At 33.0% G+C, this 16,582-nt stretch overlaps 2 protein-coding genes across 4 annotated transcripts; both read right to left on the reverse strand.

The window, feature by feature from the left end:
- Nucleotides 1-2,880: 2,880 nt before the first annotated feature.
- LOC132636698 (reticulon-like protein B8) lies at nt 2,881-8,636 on the reverse strand. Of its 3 annotated transcripts, none has more exons than XM_060353690.1 (6): nt 8,478-8,636; nt 5,838-6,038; nt 5,570-5,750; nt 5,021-5,162; nt 4,144-4,213; nt 2,881-3,353 (listed from the first exon to the last, which is right to left on the reverse strand). In XM_060353690.1, the coding sequence occupies exons 2-6, from the start codon at nt 6,019-6,021 to the stop codon at nt 3,184-3,186; spliced, it is 747 nt and encodes a 248-aa protein (XP_060209673.1). In that variant the 5' UTR covers nt 6,022-6,038; nt 8,478-8,636; the 3' UTR covers nt 2,881-3,183. The 3 variants fall into 3 exon arrangements, with proteins under 3 accessions (XP_060209673.1, XP_060209672.1, XP_060209670.1); XM_060353689.1 differs by lacking the exon at nt 8,478-8,636 and adding an exon at nt 8,173-8,308; XM_060353687.1 differs by lacking the exon at nt 8,478-8,636 and adding an exon at nt 7,710-7,810.
- Nucleotides 8,637-11,619: 2,983 nt separating this feature from the next.
- LOC132638742 (polygalacturonase-like) lies at nt 11,620-16,296 on the reverse strand. Its single transcript, XM_060355517.1, has 5 exons — nt 16,111-16,296; nt 14,452-14,763; nt 13,875-14,025; nt 12,914-13,278; nt 11,620-12,349 (listed from the first exon to the last, which is right to left on the reverse strand). Exons 1-5 carry the CDS (start codon nt 16,246-16,248, stop codon nt 12,101-12,103), a joined length of 1,215 nt encoding a protein of 404 aa, XP_060211500.1. The 5' UTR covers nt 16,249-16,296; the 3' UTR covers nt 11,620-12,100.
- Between the last annotated feature and the right edge of the window lie 286 nt (nt 16,297-16,582).

Consider the following 16,582-nt stretch of genomic DNA (forward strand, 5'->3'; position numbering starts at 1 on the left):
TTACTTTATGATCTTATACTTGTAACGGACTACACATAGGTAAGAAAAAGAACTTAACAGTACAAAAACTACTTTTACAATATTTAGGTACGGTCGTACAGAAACAACAGTATTACTTTTCCGGAATAATTGTTCACTTTATTTGAAAATTAGTATTTGACCTTAAAAATTCCAAATCCATTAGAAATTGTTCACTTTTCACTTTTGAATTTGCATTTAAGTACATTTAAACGAATATCATTTCAAATATTTTTTGCAAAAACATGATCAAACACAACTCCTTCTTCAGCTCCAACCAGTGTTTTAAAAGGCGGGGGCGTAAGGCGGGGCGTTTTACATACGCCTCGACGAGGCGTAAGCCCCATGGGTATTTAATTTTTAGTATTTCTTAAAATAATATAATTACAATAAATATTTTTAAATAGGTAAAACTACATAAAAAAATAAACGAAAACTGTAAATAAATGATATATATATATATATATATATATATATATATATGTGTGTGTGTGTGTGTGTGTGTGTGTGTGTGTGTGTGTGCGCGCGCGCGCGCGCTTGATCCTCACAAAAAAATGATCAAAGCAATCCATTATACACAGCTTATAACTTGTAATTATATATAACATAATTTTACAAGTATAAACAATACAATGAAATAAAAGTTATTATGAAATGCAAATCAATTCTAACATTTTAACTTTCAAACACGGAAAAAAACATAGTTTCTTAAAACACTATTACTATCATACTATTCATTTTATCTCCCTATAAGCAAATAATCAATAAAATTTATCAATATTACAATTAAAACATAACTTCTTCATGAACAAAAATAAAATTATATGATAATTCTGATACATAGGACTTATGACCAATGACAAGTGAAAATGTACAATTCCGCTATGTGTTTTTTTTTAAAATTAAGTGATATTCACCCTCACGACGTTCTCAAATAGTAAATATCCAATACTACGACTTGTTATATGAGTTATACTCAATCTTCTATTTCTATAGATGAAAAACTATTAAGTATCATTATTTTGTTAAACAATTATGTGGGTGAATGATTTTAATTAAGGAATTTAAAATATAGTTTGTGTAAGAACTGTTAGGCGAGCCCTGGGCGTTGGGCGTTAGGCGTGTTTAGGACGTACGGTTGGGCGCTTAGGGCGTAAGCCTCATAGGAACTAAGCCCCGCACGTTAGCCCCAGGGCGTTTTGCCATTGCCCTGCCCCGAGGCGAGCCCCGGGGCGAGTCCTGACACTGCCTTTTAAAACAATGGCTCCAACTCTATAAATTTCGCATGAAGTAAAAAATATTTGGAATCTATGGCCAAACTCCTAGTAAATGTCTAAAGAGTTGTCTGTTACGAAGGTAAAATAGTCTATCGAAGTACACCAACGAAAATTTCGTAAATTACATTTGAAACTCCAGTTAGAAGAAGTCAAATTACTCAAATTGTCACTAAACTATTGGAAATTACCTAGAACGTTTACTGCATAATAATCTATACATTATATATTATCGGGAGGTTTTGGTTTTATTTCCCCCTACTTTGTACACCATCCGTCCCATAATAAGTGTCACCTTAGCAAAAAACACACATATTAAGAAACTAATAATACAATGTCAAGTTTACCAAATTATTCCTATATAATAAAAATAAATTACTTTTACCTTTTGATTAGAGTATGCACAAGAAGTAAATCTTTTGACATTGGAATCCAACAATACCAAGTTATAATGTGGCTTTTGCAATCATCATTTAGATGTTACTCCCTCCGTCCCATAATAAGAGTCACCTTAGTAAAAAACACGCATATTAAAAAACTAATAATGTATTGTGAAGTTTACCATATTACCCCTATATGATTGAAATAAACTACTTTTACCTTTTGATTAGAGCATGCACAAGAAATAACCTTTTGACATTGGGAATCCAATGATACCAAGTTACTATGTGACTTTTTCAATCATCATTTAGATGTTACTTTATTGTCTAAGGATAGAATTAGAAAAAATTAGTCAATTTATGTCTTGGTTTCCTAAAGTGACACTTATTATGGGACAAAACAATTTGGCTAAGGCGACACTTATTATGAGACGGAGGGAGTACTTTATTGTCTAAGGGTAGAATTAGAAAAAAAAACTAGTCAATTTATGTCTTGATTTCCTAAGATGACACTTATTATGCGACAAAAATAATTGGCCACGATGATACTTATTATGGGACGAAGGAAGTAATAATTTATTTATTATATTATATACAAGGTAAGGCAAGCCCAACCTTCCACCACCACAGGAGGTGAAAGTCTGAGTGCATGAATTAAATTTAAATTTTTTGACACATTAGGGGTATGTTTGGTATGGAGCAGATCATTTTTCAAGAAAAAAAAATTCAATTTTCTCATGTTTGGTTGGCTAAAGTGTTTTGGAAAATATTTTCTTTAGAAAAATAAGTTCCATAAGTAATATTTCAAGTTCATTGTCTCCTCCCACCCAACACCCCCACCCCCACTCCTTGCCACCCTAGACCCCCACTTCCCACCCCTATAGTGTTCTGCTAGATTACACATAAATACTCTTAGGATAATATATTTTTACTTACTTAGGAAACACTAGAAACAACAACAATACACTTAGGATAATTCCGCGAGGTGGGGTCTGAGAAAGATAGTGTGTACGCAGACATGTGACGGGAGAGAGGTTGTCTCCGATAGGTAACAAACACTAGAAAATAAGAAAGAAACTCACTTGTTTTAAAGAAAAATATTTTCCTTCATACCAGACACAACCAAAGTTCTTGTATTGTTGGCTTCAGAAATCAAAAGAAAAACAAGAATATTGAAAAAAGCAGGTTATAGTCTGAGAGTTCCAATATTTCAAAAGCTCATTTTGCCATATATAGTGCAGACATATAAGTTCTTCAAAAGAGTATCATTCATACATTCTGCAGATACTCAATTTATTTTCAAATGCCAAATATCAATAAAGTAGAAGAAGCATTTACACAACAAGGTGACCTAAAGTTTCAATACACTTTTCTTTCTATCGTTTGATTTACTCAAATAATTACTCAAATAATCGCCTCGATTAATCCTATGCATACATACAGAAATTTGTTGCCTAAGCATGACAACGAGTTTCATATTCTCTCCATATAAGCTGGTTTCCATTAAAGATCTAGTCAGCCTTCTTTCCCCTGAAGCTGCCTCGTGGTATTCTGTTACGGACACCAGAATCCAGCTTCTTGTAATGGCCTTGAAGCTTTTCGAGGGCATTAGATACAAAACCATCAACTTCATCTTCATATCTTTCATAGAGCACTGGAAGCGTGTGGGCAGCCACGAAACCTTATAACACAATCAAAGTCCAAAGTATAGTCAAGACAACAACGTCCTTTTATATTTGCAATGAAAGCAGCCAATACGCATATCAATCAAGCAAGTGCAATATTTCCCTTGTCTTTTGATTGAAAGCAGATTAAACACAGTCCAATATCTTGGAAATACAATTTCAACTGTATAAGGCAATACCAGTTAGTTGGGATGAAGTTCTATTCATGTTAGTACATTTACTTTAGGTCCTAAGTTTTCCAAGTGTCTTTTGGTCATGTCAAAGATTTATACGCCAATAGAAAACATTTAAAATTTCTAGTACTTCAATTTTATATTGAGCAATATTGGAGTGAGATGAGCTCACAGTGGAGCGACGTGGTCAGCAGAGATCCATATAGCCAACCACAACTTGCTAGGATTTGAGGCTAGGATTTGAGGCTAGTATAGTGGTTGTAATTTCAACCGTACAAGTACAACTATACAACTAATTACTCTGTTTGATACTAAAAGATCAAAACAGTATTCCCTCTGTTCCAATTTATGTGGCACTTTTCAATTCCAAGAGTCAATTTGACTAAAGTTTGAAGCTAAATTGGATAAGATCAACTTAATATTTTGAAATTAAAACTTAGAAATTAAAAAACTATACAAACAATACTATAAGTTGCAATTTTTCTCATGTTAAAATGACAATGCCTTTTAAAATGTTGGTCAAGGTTTATTTGGTATGAATCAAAAAGCAAAAAGTGTCACATAATTTGAAACAAAGGAAGTAGTAAGCGCATGGAAATGAGAGATCTCTTACCAATATATATAACAGTCAAAAAGTTGCAAAAGCTTCCTATCATACCAGCAGCCCACAAGCTCAGTACAACCTAGGAAAAATCCGAAGACATTAGCTTCACAGTTAGCAACAGTAGTTTACAGTTTATAGAAACTTTCAGCCACAAGATCAAGTCATTAATGAAATGTCAGCATAAACTATTTTTAGGTTTGCGAGTTTGACATCATAGAGAGGGGAGAAGATGTAAATATAGATGAATCTTGTCTAAAACTGAATATGAGAGAAAAGGATAGGATAGGGAGGGGCAGGCAACAATCTCTCTTTTTTTTTCTTTTTTGTTTTTTTTTTTGTTTGGGGGGGGGGGGGGGGGGGGGGGGGGCGGGGGCAGGGGAGTCTTTGAATGTCAAAAAGCTGCAAGAAAATAGTGACTGGAGCGAATTCAACAGTTTGCATGCAACAAGTTGAATAGACATTCCGTCTTAGTTATAGTCTGTTTGGCCAAGAAGTGCTTTTACCAATATTCAAGCAAGAATTTTGTGCTTGACCAATGTTCCAAAAGTACTTCCGGAGAAAAATTACCATTTTTAGCTTTTGAAAAACAACTTCTGAAACTACTCAAAGGCACTTATGTTTCAACTCGAATACTGAGGCAAACCTATCTCAGCTAGCCTTCTATTACCTGGTGGTCTATGATATGATACAGTTCATATTTATGTCACAACTCACCTAGATTACGACATTTAAAGAAAGGCCGCAACAATTTGATGCCCCCCCAAAAAAAAAGAAAAGAAAAAGTAACTTAGGAGTATATATGATACTTTGTGTCATTTTATTGTAAGCATATCCCCTTTGAAAAGAATTGAGGATAGAGATGAATGGTTAATGACTTTTAGCATACCACTCCAAATTGTTTCAGATTACCGCCCGAGGCAACATTTTGAAGGACGCCCAGACCATGGTTTATTTCACCGGCTATTGTCTTGGCAATATTGATGAAGAGGTCCTCTGGTAAGACAAGACGAGGAACTTGAGACGAAGACCTGTGGCCACAGAATTCAACTGTCATTAACTTGAATGTTACAAAAATACGCAAATTAGAGAGAAAACGACAAAAAAGGTCTCTTATGTTTGAGGGTAGGTTCAAAATATCCCTCAAGTATACACAGAACAGTTTTGGTCCTTAAGAAGATATTATGAAAATTATACCTCCAACTATGAGTTCTCAATAATTCCCTTCTTTTCATAGTTCTCGTCAAATGTAATAGACAGAGTTGTAAATATCTAAAGGAGACCAAAAGCGTTAACTTTTGACAAGCTTAAAGGACCAAAACTGTTATTTTGTACCTACCCTCAAACATAAGGGAACATTCTTGTCATTTTTCCCAATTAGAATAACAAAGGACAAGAAAGGACATTGCTTTCAAAAACAGAGGATAGGTTAAACTACCTGTTTATCACTCCAGAAGCATTTGCCCACAGAAACTGAGCGATCATACCAAAGGACAGACCAAAGCACAAAAGTGAAAGAAAATTGTAGTTAAGCCACTCGAATAGCACCCATATAGCTGTCGCACTGATTAAAACACCGGCCGAGATTTTCTTGTTTCTCCACAACATGCTATCAGCAGCTACAAAAATACAAGGAAACGTATTGAGTATTGCTGTGCATCCACTACAAGATAATTAAAGGCAAGAAATGTATAAAGCTACCGTACATTTGCCTCCGCCCAAACAATGGTGGATTGGTCTCTGACGGTTAAATAGCCTATTGAATTGAGAACTAACAGAGTTTTCACTTTCCTCTTGAAAGAACGATAGAGGTTTATGTTTCTGCCCACCATCGTGAAAAGTTTCCATGATGTTGTTCAAAAGATTCTCAGGTGTTATTCCCTCCGGCATTTTGTTCTTCCTGTTTTCTTTTAACACATAAGAAGCTAAGTCAGTCATCAGAAGAATAACACAAGGCACAAAGTCATTATGGACAGCTGCAAGATTTATGTAGATCAAATACTGGTAAAATAACAACCAAAGAAAAAAGATCTTTTGGTAAGAAATATCTCAAAGTAGAAGAATACTGGACGAGGACACAAATCATATATTAGCATTACCAATGAAAAGGGATCTCAGAGGAAATAATGAAGCAGAGAAGAACTCTGATTGAATAAGAATATAATATCTATAACCTTACCTCTCATCAACATGGCTCACAACGTTAAAGAACGGAGAAACCTGGAAAGGTGACTAAGAAGTTTGGGCAAAGCACAAACATACACACACAATTACATGTAAAACAACGAGAGGGGCCTAAAAGTCACCAGAAAAATCCGAGTCTTCAATAAAGAAATGAGTCGCGCAAGATTAATTGCAAACGTGATACAAGTAAATCTACAGATTGTACGAAATAACACAGCTAATCATATTCCAAAAGCATAGGCGAATCCAGAATTTCAAGTTTATGGGTTCTGAACTACTTTTTTTTTTTTTGGCTTATTGGGTTCGAGATACATTATTTATACATATAAACTTAATTTCTCGGTACAAATACAAGGTTTGAGCCAAAGTTACTGGGTTCTGCAGAACACTTAACTTCTATTGTGGCTCCGCCCCTGTCCAAAAGCACTCAATGGTCGATTTTTCTAACTAAAGTTAGATTGAATGAACTCTTATTTGCTGTGGTAAATGGTACTCCTCCGTCTCAAAAAGAATGACAAAATTTAGCATTGCACTTATGTAGTTAACAACAACAACAACAACAAGCCCAGTATAATCCCACTATGTGGGGTCTGGGGAGGGTAGAGTGTACGCAGACCTAACCCCACCTTGAAAGGTAGGGCGGCTGTTTCCGAAAGACCCTCGGCACTTATGTAGTTAACAATAGAACAAAAAACCTATGTATACACTTAAAAGTTATCAACAAATACTGAGATAAAAATGCTCAAAAAGCCAGGAGTTAGTCACAAACCATAAAGATCGACGGATGCTTACTTCAGAAACTAAAAAGAAACAAGGTTTCATCAAAGAACCAAAATCCATAAGACCCCAAAAAAAGGTAAATATAGTATAAAGAAGAAAATCTTTCCAACCTGGTTTATGCATTACCAAAAAGCTGAAATCTTTGTACAGTTACCAGTTTCGGAAAGAAAAAATAAAATTGAAATCTTTGCAGGAACATGAGCTTGAATTAGAATATTTCTAGCAAATGATTTCATCATTAAGTTCAAATAAAACTTCTGAAGACTATAACACACACACAAAGAAATCACAGATATCAACCAAATTATCATTCAACCCCCAAATTAGTTGGAGTTAACTATACCAATCTACTTAGATTGGTTCAATATTTCTTCATAACTTAAACTTCCTATTTTTACAAAGGACCAGAATAAAAAAGGTTTCAACTTTTTGGGTTATCTATCATAATTAATTAGTCTCCATTAAAAAAGTTAAATCATTTCAAAGAATCTTGATGATACCCCACTATTTTTTTTTTCTTTCAATTTTCTTGGTACCTGTTATTTGTACACAAATGGAACCATAAAAATCAAAACCCAAACGGGAAATGAAGAGATTATAGAAAAAGGACTAACCTTTATCAAGAATAATAATACACCCAAGAACTAAAACTATAGAAACTCAGCAAGAAAATTCTGTTTTTGGGTTTTTAGTCCTTTTTGAAGCTTATTCATCCCACCTACCCCACCCCCCACACCCACCCCCCAGAAAGACCCCCCCTACACCCACCCCACCTCACCCCGCAAAAGATCTCCCCCACAACACCCACCCCACCTCACCCCCCAAAAGACCCCTCCCCCCCCCCCCTTCCCAACCCCACCCTACCATGTGTTTTGATATCTATCAAAAGATTACAAAAGTGAAATATACATGTCAAGTTTATGCATTACCATAAAGCTCAAATCTTTACAGGATAACGAACTTGAATTAGTCATTAAGTTAAAAAAATAAGACTTTTGAAGACAATAAACACAAACTAATCAAAAATATCAACAAAATTATCACTCAAACCCCCAAATTAGTTGAAATGAACTATACCAATCTACTCATCATGGTCCAATTTTCTTCATAACTAGTTTTTCTAAGGACCAAAACAAAAAAAGGTCACAGCTTTTTGGGCTATCTAACATAATTAATTAATCTACATCAGAAAAGCTTAATCATTTTTTTAAAAAAAAAGAATCTTGATGGTACCCCACTAATTTATTTTTATTTTTTTCAATTTTCTTGGTGCCTTTTATACACTTTGCACACAAAATGGAACCAATAAATCACATCAATGGAACCATAATAATCTAAACCCAAAAAGGGACATGAAGAGATTATAGAAAAAAAGAACTAACCTTTTATCAAGAATAATAATAAATCCAAGAACTCAAACTTAGAGCAACTTATCAATAAAAAAATCTTGTTTGTGTTGATATAAAAAATAATTTCTTTTTTGGGTTTTTGGTCCTTTTGAAGTGTATTACCCCACACCCTAAAAGACCCCTCTACCCCCTCCACGTGTGTTTTGATTGTTAGTTGAGGATTGGAGGAATATGGGCAAATTGTGTGATACTGTGATGGCAGTTTGCATTGGACAAAGAGCCAAAAAGGAGAGATATCATGAGAAAATTAAACAGAGAGTAAGGTGTTGTTTGGTTTGGGGACTGAATTATCTGGGAGTATAGTCCTGAGATTATAATTTTGAATTTATTTATTGGATTGGGATGGATAAAACAATCTCAAGTTTGATGGATAAGGTGGGTTATTCAAGATTTAGCATGTTTGGCTAAAAATTTTTAAAATGTTTTTCAAAAAAATACTTTGACGAAAGCCGTTTGTATTTGCGTAATTAATTTAAAAAGCACTTTTGAGCAGTAATTAGTGTTAGACTAAGTTTTTAAGAAGTGCTTCTAAATTTATTTTTCTCAAAAATATTTTTCAAAAAAGAGTTTTTGGACAGAAGCTATTTTTTTTTAGCTTCTGAAAGCAGTTTCTACTATTCCTTAGAGGCACTTATTTTCTCCCAAAAATTTGATTAAACATGCTATAAAGTATGGGATTAAATTTATACTTTGTTTGATTGACGGTATAAATAATCAATTCAGCACAATATAAATTTTATCTCAAATTTAATCATGAAATGTCCTACCTTATCGCCTATACCAAACGACCCCTAAAATATTTGCGTACGTGGACTGTACATATAAAGACAGGGGTAGCAGTCAGATAATGTGATTGCGATTTGTAATTAATAGCACCAACAACCCATAATTCTCGTTTCATTCTCATTGATATTCTAATACCGGTTTTTTTTTTTTTTTTTTTTTTAGTTTTTCTATTTTTGAAAAAAATGAGTTTGATAACTTTATAAAGAAAGTTTCTTTTTTTCAAAATATAGTTCAAACAAATCTTCTTCTTCTTCTTCTTCTTTTTTTTTTTTTGGGGAAAAAACTCAAAAGTTGAATTTATAATTTCAAAAACTGCAAAACTTCAAATAATAACGTCAAATTTGCTCGCAAAACAAGATTCTCGTTTGTTTATATTGTGTGTGCGAATAAAGTCTCATATTGGTAGGTAATGCTTACTTGTCTGGGTGTCTATACTAAACAAATGAAGTTAAGCTTAGTAATTATTAAATATTAAAGTGAAAATATATGCATCACTTAACACCATGGTCTAGTGATAAATGTGTACGTAAAAGACATATCATGTCTTGCATTCATTGGTTTGATGTGAATACATGATGTGAGTAAGTTTTTATTCACATGGGTAGTTGAAATAAGAAGTTATATATAAGTTGTAGAATACTCTTAATAGTATGAGACTTTTTAGAGAAAATCGTGCAGCCTTGACCCCAAACGGATAATATCACACTGTATTAAAAGTATCTTTGGGTTGACTAACTTAATCGAACAATTGATATCTTCAATGGGATGAGTATGGAGATGACACACATAAAAGAAAAAAGCTAGTTATAGGCTTCAATGGCCGTAAATGCTTAGTCATATGGGACAACACACAATGAATCTCAAAAATTGACTTGTAGATCATGATAATCAGTCACGTGAAATTTAGTTCGTGGAGGAGATTTGTGTATATGATGATGAACCATGTGAAATTTAGTTTGAGCAAGAGATTATTGAGCGTGTAAATAAAATCTTATCAAAGATTGAGAAACTACATATAAAATGTATATATATTCTTAATGGTGTGAGATTTTTTGAAAAGAAAATAAATAAATAAATAAATAAATAAGTTTGACCCAAAACTAATAATTTTTTTTTTTTGGTAACTACAAAACTAATAATATTACTATTGACCCTGGCCATGACTTCACTTATAGAAAATGAAATCACTATTTATAAGTTGAATATGACCATCATTATTTACAGATGTTAGTAAAATATTGCAAAATTATTTGAAAAGTATTTGAAGTGAGTACTGTAACTAAACAACTTTTCTCATAACGTTTAGTTGAAAAGGTTATCCTTATAGGAAATTTAGAAAAACAACGAAGATATTTCGCCTACTTTTGAAACAAACGTACACGTTTGTTAACTTGTAAAATATAAAGATCTTAACCAGCCAATTTAACAAATTATTACTATAATTACATGTCATCGTAGTTTCACAAGTAGACGCAAATTCAATAAAACCTATCATCATCTTCCTTTACTTTATGTACATTTCATCACATTCGAATATCAAAAAGTCTATCCACGGATATATATTATAATTATTTAATATTCGAAATCAACCGATCCGATTAATTTGGATTTCCGTTTTATATAGGTTTCATTTAAGAAGGAAGCATCCCACACCAACAATTTTTCTATTCCCAAGAGTTAAATCTGAACCTCTAATCTATTGTATATTGATCTAATCTTAAAATTATGACTTACGTAAACTCAGTAATTTTTATCAAAATTATATATTTATATTGAAGAAACCTATAAAGATAACTATGCATCCATTTATTTTTATATATTAAATTTAAATTACCGTAAGAATTCATAAACTTCAAATAATATCTCTAAATTGAGGTGGAACGATCTCATAGACTATATGACTCATACTTCTGTTGATGGATATTTCATCACAAAGGGACAAAAAGGTCTATTCATATTATTCAAGTGTGAATCTCGTGGAATTGTGGATATTTTATCCATTCAAGTGTGAATCTCGTGGAATTGTGGATATTTTATCCATAAGGCTTTGGAAGAAAAATCAATCTAATCTAGCCGCCACTCAATTTTCTTCCTTTTTTTAATTAAGCTTTGTCTAATGTAAAAAAAAGTTCTTATTAAATTAGAATATAATAATATCTATATATTCTCTCACCTCTCATCAAATCGAATTAATCAGAGACTTTAGTAGGGACAAGCTCTTCTTCTGGTACTTTTTTCAAGCGTTAATTTGAATTAGTCGGGCGACTTTAATATAGAATATTACATAAAAAATATAAATATGTATTCCAATCAATGCATATGGGAAAAAAAAAAATCTCACGATATAAAGTTGAATTTTATTTTTGTAATTCAACTGTACAGCTTGGTTAATTACTCACTACTGTACAATTTCCTATCTACTAGATCTTGCCTAGCAGACAAGTCCGATACTACCTAGCTGGGGGGGGGGGGGGGGGGGAAGGGAATTCCCTTATAATAAAGGGGCAAAGTTTTGGGAGCTTTGTATATTAAAAGCTCAAGAAGACTAAATTATCCAAAAAAAAAAAAAAATGGGGCTGAATAGCCAAATAAACACCTACACAAGCACAAATTGTGTCCATGAAATAGTGCTCACTAGCCACTTTTCGGTCCTATTTTTGAAATAAAGGCCATTGTGGAATTTCACCCGTAGAATTTGAAACTCTATGATAATGACTATTTTTTCAATTGTAGGAGCTGAAAAGTAGCTTTTTGTGAAATTTACCCGGTTTCACAGCTTTACGAGCTTTCATTCAGACACCTGAACGTGTTCAAGAAGACTGAGCAGGAGTAGTGCTACAAACTGGTGGGTGCTGCTTGCCTACAAGACTTGGGTCAACATTTTCGCAAGTTGACTTGGCTGGTCCTTCATTTCCACTATATTTTATGTCAATATCTCCAACTTCTACACCTTCACATGGCACACCTTTACTACACATTAGTTGTATAGCTTCTTGAGTTCTTGATGTACCTTTTATGTTCTTGAAACTAACTTTGCTTATCTTCACTTGTGAAGGCAACTGCAAAACAATCAATCAAAGTAAAAATACATTTAGCTAGCTTCCCTTTTTGATGAATTTTAACTTTGCTTGTGTGCAATGGATAATCTATGCCCATATAACATAGAAAATAAACAAAAAAACACCAAAAATTGCTAAATTTGGTGCTAGAAAAACAAGTAGTTTATTAAGGCGGCACTTACATAATATTCATGTGACATCACTTAAAAAATTATGTTAAAAAACAAACCATCTTCAGACCAAACTTCATACTTGCCGTCTTAATCATGTGGCTCATCATGGAACTAACGGGCCAAGTGAAAGGAGCCCGCTTACCCACTCTCCTTCCCCCCACTGTTAGGAATCTTGACCTCTTGACTTGATATGTCAAACAGACTACTATATAAACCTAGTTAAATTATTTTTCTACTATAAAAATTAGATTTGTAACTTTGGTGTAATATACCGAAAATTGAATGATCATCCCAAAAATTACCCTGAAATTTATATAGTACAAGAAAATTGCATATAAAAGACTAATTAGTATAATTTTGGATTGCATAGTAACAAAGACATGTCACTCACCTCTTTCTTGCACTGATTATAAGGACAATAACCTTGATCAATAACAACCGGGTTGCTAACATTTTGCACAATAATATCTTCAAAGTGCAAATCTCTCACAACACCATCATGTGAAGCTGGCCATGTTTTCACTCTCACACCATTATCAGTATCAATAAATGTGCAATTTTGCACAAAAACTCCAACCACAGGCAATTCACCAGGACTTTTTCCTAAGCTACCAACACTAATTCCATGTCCAGGTCCACAAGTCACATTAGTAATGTGCATTTCTTGAACTCCATCACCAATTGATATGCAGTCATCTCCTGTGCCAATTTGTGAATTTGTAATGTTGACACCTCTTGATCTAGCAACATGAATACCTGTTGAGAATATAATTAAGTAAATAAAATGAGAAAAGTTACACAGTTGGCTGCTTGGCCAGAAATATTTACAGCCTCTAGTCAATATACTGAATATATACATAATCTATACATATATTATACATTTGTCGCCTTTTTTTTGGGGTGGGCGATTGTTTATGTTAATTTCTCAATACAAAGTATGCTCACTCCTAATAGATTAAACTTTTAGATGAGTTGCTCACTCCTAATAGATTAAACTTTTATATGAGATGATCACACAATTCTAACATGGTACCAAAACATGAAGAGGTTCTGGATTTGAATCTAACGTCACGCTTAAAAAATCCAAGTGTTTGGCTCATAGAAAGAAATTAAAAAAAAAAAAAATTAACCTAAATAACCACCCAACATCGTTTAAACTAAAAGTAGTCTGTGGATATAAAATCCATGTATAATATGTGTATAATCTATGTATACTGATAATAAAAGTAAATAGTGAATCTGGCTTACTATTTATGCAAAGATTGTAAGAATCAAGACCACATGTGAAAGGGCTTATTGAATAATTAAGCAAATAAAAGTTGGATGAGATAGAAAGACAATTATAACAATACCATCAGTGTTGAGACTTTCTGCTGGGGCTTTTATGTTAATGCCATGGAAGGTTAAGTTCTTGCATCCTAGCACATTAATGTGGAATAATTTGCTGTCCAATGAAGTTATGTCGCTGATTAAGGAGTTTGTGAGGAAGTTGAAGCTCAAATTCTGCACATCAAAGAAAGTAAAGGAAAAAGGAACTTAGTTAATTCAGAAGTCTCAAACTTCATAACAAGGATAGAAGGTTAATTTCATCATCCAACTTTTAATTTATCATAGGAAAATCATAAACTTAATCTTTATAACAGAAAAATAATGCAACTATGAGTATTCCACGTGACATCGTACTTACATGACAATTTTATAGACGTTGCAGCCACTTTGTGCATGCTTTTAGGACTAGATTTAACATTTTTCGTGTTCTTATTGAATTTTGCTAGAAATACGCATATATAATACAGCGAGTTTTTTTTTGTTACAAAAATTAATTTATTAGAACTCTGGTGCAATAACTAAAGTTAAAGTTGAATGACCATCTATAAAATTACCCGAACCAATGAACATCAAAGTGATAGAAGATAGAATATGACTCACATTTGGTAGCTTACTGCAACTTTCTGAATTTTTACAATCATTTTGTGCCCAACCTTGTTCTCCTTGCCCATCAAGAATTCCACCACCAGATAATGTAAAATGATCAATGTGATTAACAGTTAACCACTCCATATCATGTTTGAGTTGGTTTGGATTTGGAGGAGCTTTCAATGTGGCATGAATTTGAAGCTCTAATGGGGCCTTGCAATTCCATTCTAATCTCACTTGATTCATCAAAAAATTGCCTTTTGGGATTACCACTTTACTTGGAGTTTTTGAGTTGCATGCCTCTTTAAAAGCACTTAATAGAGCCTATACATAATTGTTTTCCAAAATCACCACAAAAAGAAGAAGAAAAGAATGTAATATATGTGCAAATTAAAGAACAATACAAAAGTTAGCATAGAGCCCGTTTGGATTGGCTTATAAGTTGCTTATAAGTTGTTTTCAGTTTTTTTGAGTGTTTGACTGGCCAGCTTAAAGTCATTTTGTGCTTAAAATAAGCTCAAAAAAATAATTGGGCCCATTTGACTTAGCTTATCTAAAGCAGCTTATAAGCTGAAAACAGCTTATAAGCTAAAGAAAATAAGTTAGACTACCCCAACTTATTTTTTTTAGCTTATAAGCTGTTTGCAGCTTATTGGCATAAGCCCATCCAAACAGGCTCATAGTTTTATTTTCGGGGCCGGATCTAGAGTGTTGGGAGTGAGTTTAGTTGAATCTATCATTTTCAACGTAGACCGTATAACAAAAATTAAAGTTGTATGCATTGATTGTGTAAAAGTAATATCTACAGAATCATGTTATTTATAAGGTAATTACAAATAAATTTAGCTCTATGATAAGCATTAATTGATAACTAACCTACAATAAGATAATAATCTACACCTGATCATGTAAAAGAGTTATTAAATTGATAGTGTATATAACTTAAAGCATATATGAAATATGCTTATTTTAGCGAGTTGAGGTGTTTGACCGAACTTTTAGAAAGAAAAAAGTGTTTTTGAGTAGATCGGGAAGCTATTCTATAGAAGAGAAGAGTAACTGCTTTGCAAAAACACTTTTTGAAACTTTGGCCAAACACAAAATTTTTGTCCTAATATTGACAAAAATATTTTTCAAACTGATTATCCAACTAGAGGTTGATACTCACCAAAAGTTCTTTTTTGAAAAGCACTTCTCACCAAAACCACATTTTAAAATAATGAGATTATGGAAGCTTGGCAAAATGAGATTATGGAAGCTTCGCAATAGGCTATAAGTTGTACCCATATTTTCAAAGAACTTAAAACCTTAGGGCCCGTTTCACCATGAAAATTGTGAAATCTTAAAAAGTTGTTTTAGTTTTTAAAGTGAAAAATAGTATCTCGGGAATTGGAGTTGTGTTTGGTCATGAATATAAATTGAAGTTGTTTTTGAGTTTTTGTGAGTGATTAGGAGTGAAAAAAAGTGAAAACAACTTTTTGGTATTTTTCAAATTTTATGCCAAACGTGATTTCCGGAATTCTAACTCCGGGAAAAAGTAAAAAACATGCATGGCCAAATGGCCACTTATATTCCGTTAAATTTAAATCCTGAATCTGATACCGATACATCCCTTTGTTTTTATTTGAATGAAATGGCCGGATTGCTATAAATTAAAATGCTTCGATTTACCTTGCTAATATCTTCATTAGGCTTTGCACCATATTTAGTCACATCAAAAACTCCTGGTTGACATTCTCCTAATTGTGCTAGAAATAGAACTAGTGCAAATGCAAATGGTAACTTGAAGTTCATATTCATATTGTTCATAATAATTTCCTTCTCTTTCTATATATATATATTTGGATAATTTATTGTATTTTCAAAGGTAACTGATTGTTCAAAGCATTTTATAGTGTCATAAAGAACAGTTTGAGACCATTAAAATTTTCAAACCAGCTTTTAATTGAAATCAACCATTTGTTTGAGATAATTGGTTGTTGTCAATTTCGTGGTTTATCTTGCTTGTGTTTTTTCACTTCTCTTAATTCGTTTTGGGGGTTTGTTTTTACTCAGCACCACTCTTTACAATTTGTTATTGAGCTTAAATATCTCAAATTTGTGAACTATGATCAAAAGTCTCATGTTCGTTAGACCATTATGT

This window comes from Lycium barbarum, chromosome 4, assembly GCF_019175385.1.
Source record: "Lycium barbarum isolate Lr01 chromosome 4, ASM1917538v2, whole genome shotgun sequence".
Lineage (NCBI taxonomy): Eukaryota > Viridiplantae > Streptophyta > Magnoliopsida > Solanales > Solanaceae > Lycium > Lycium barbarum.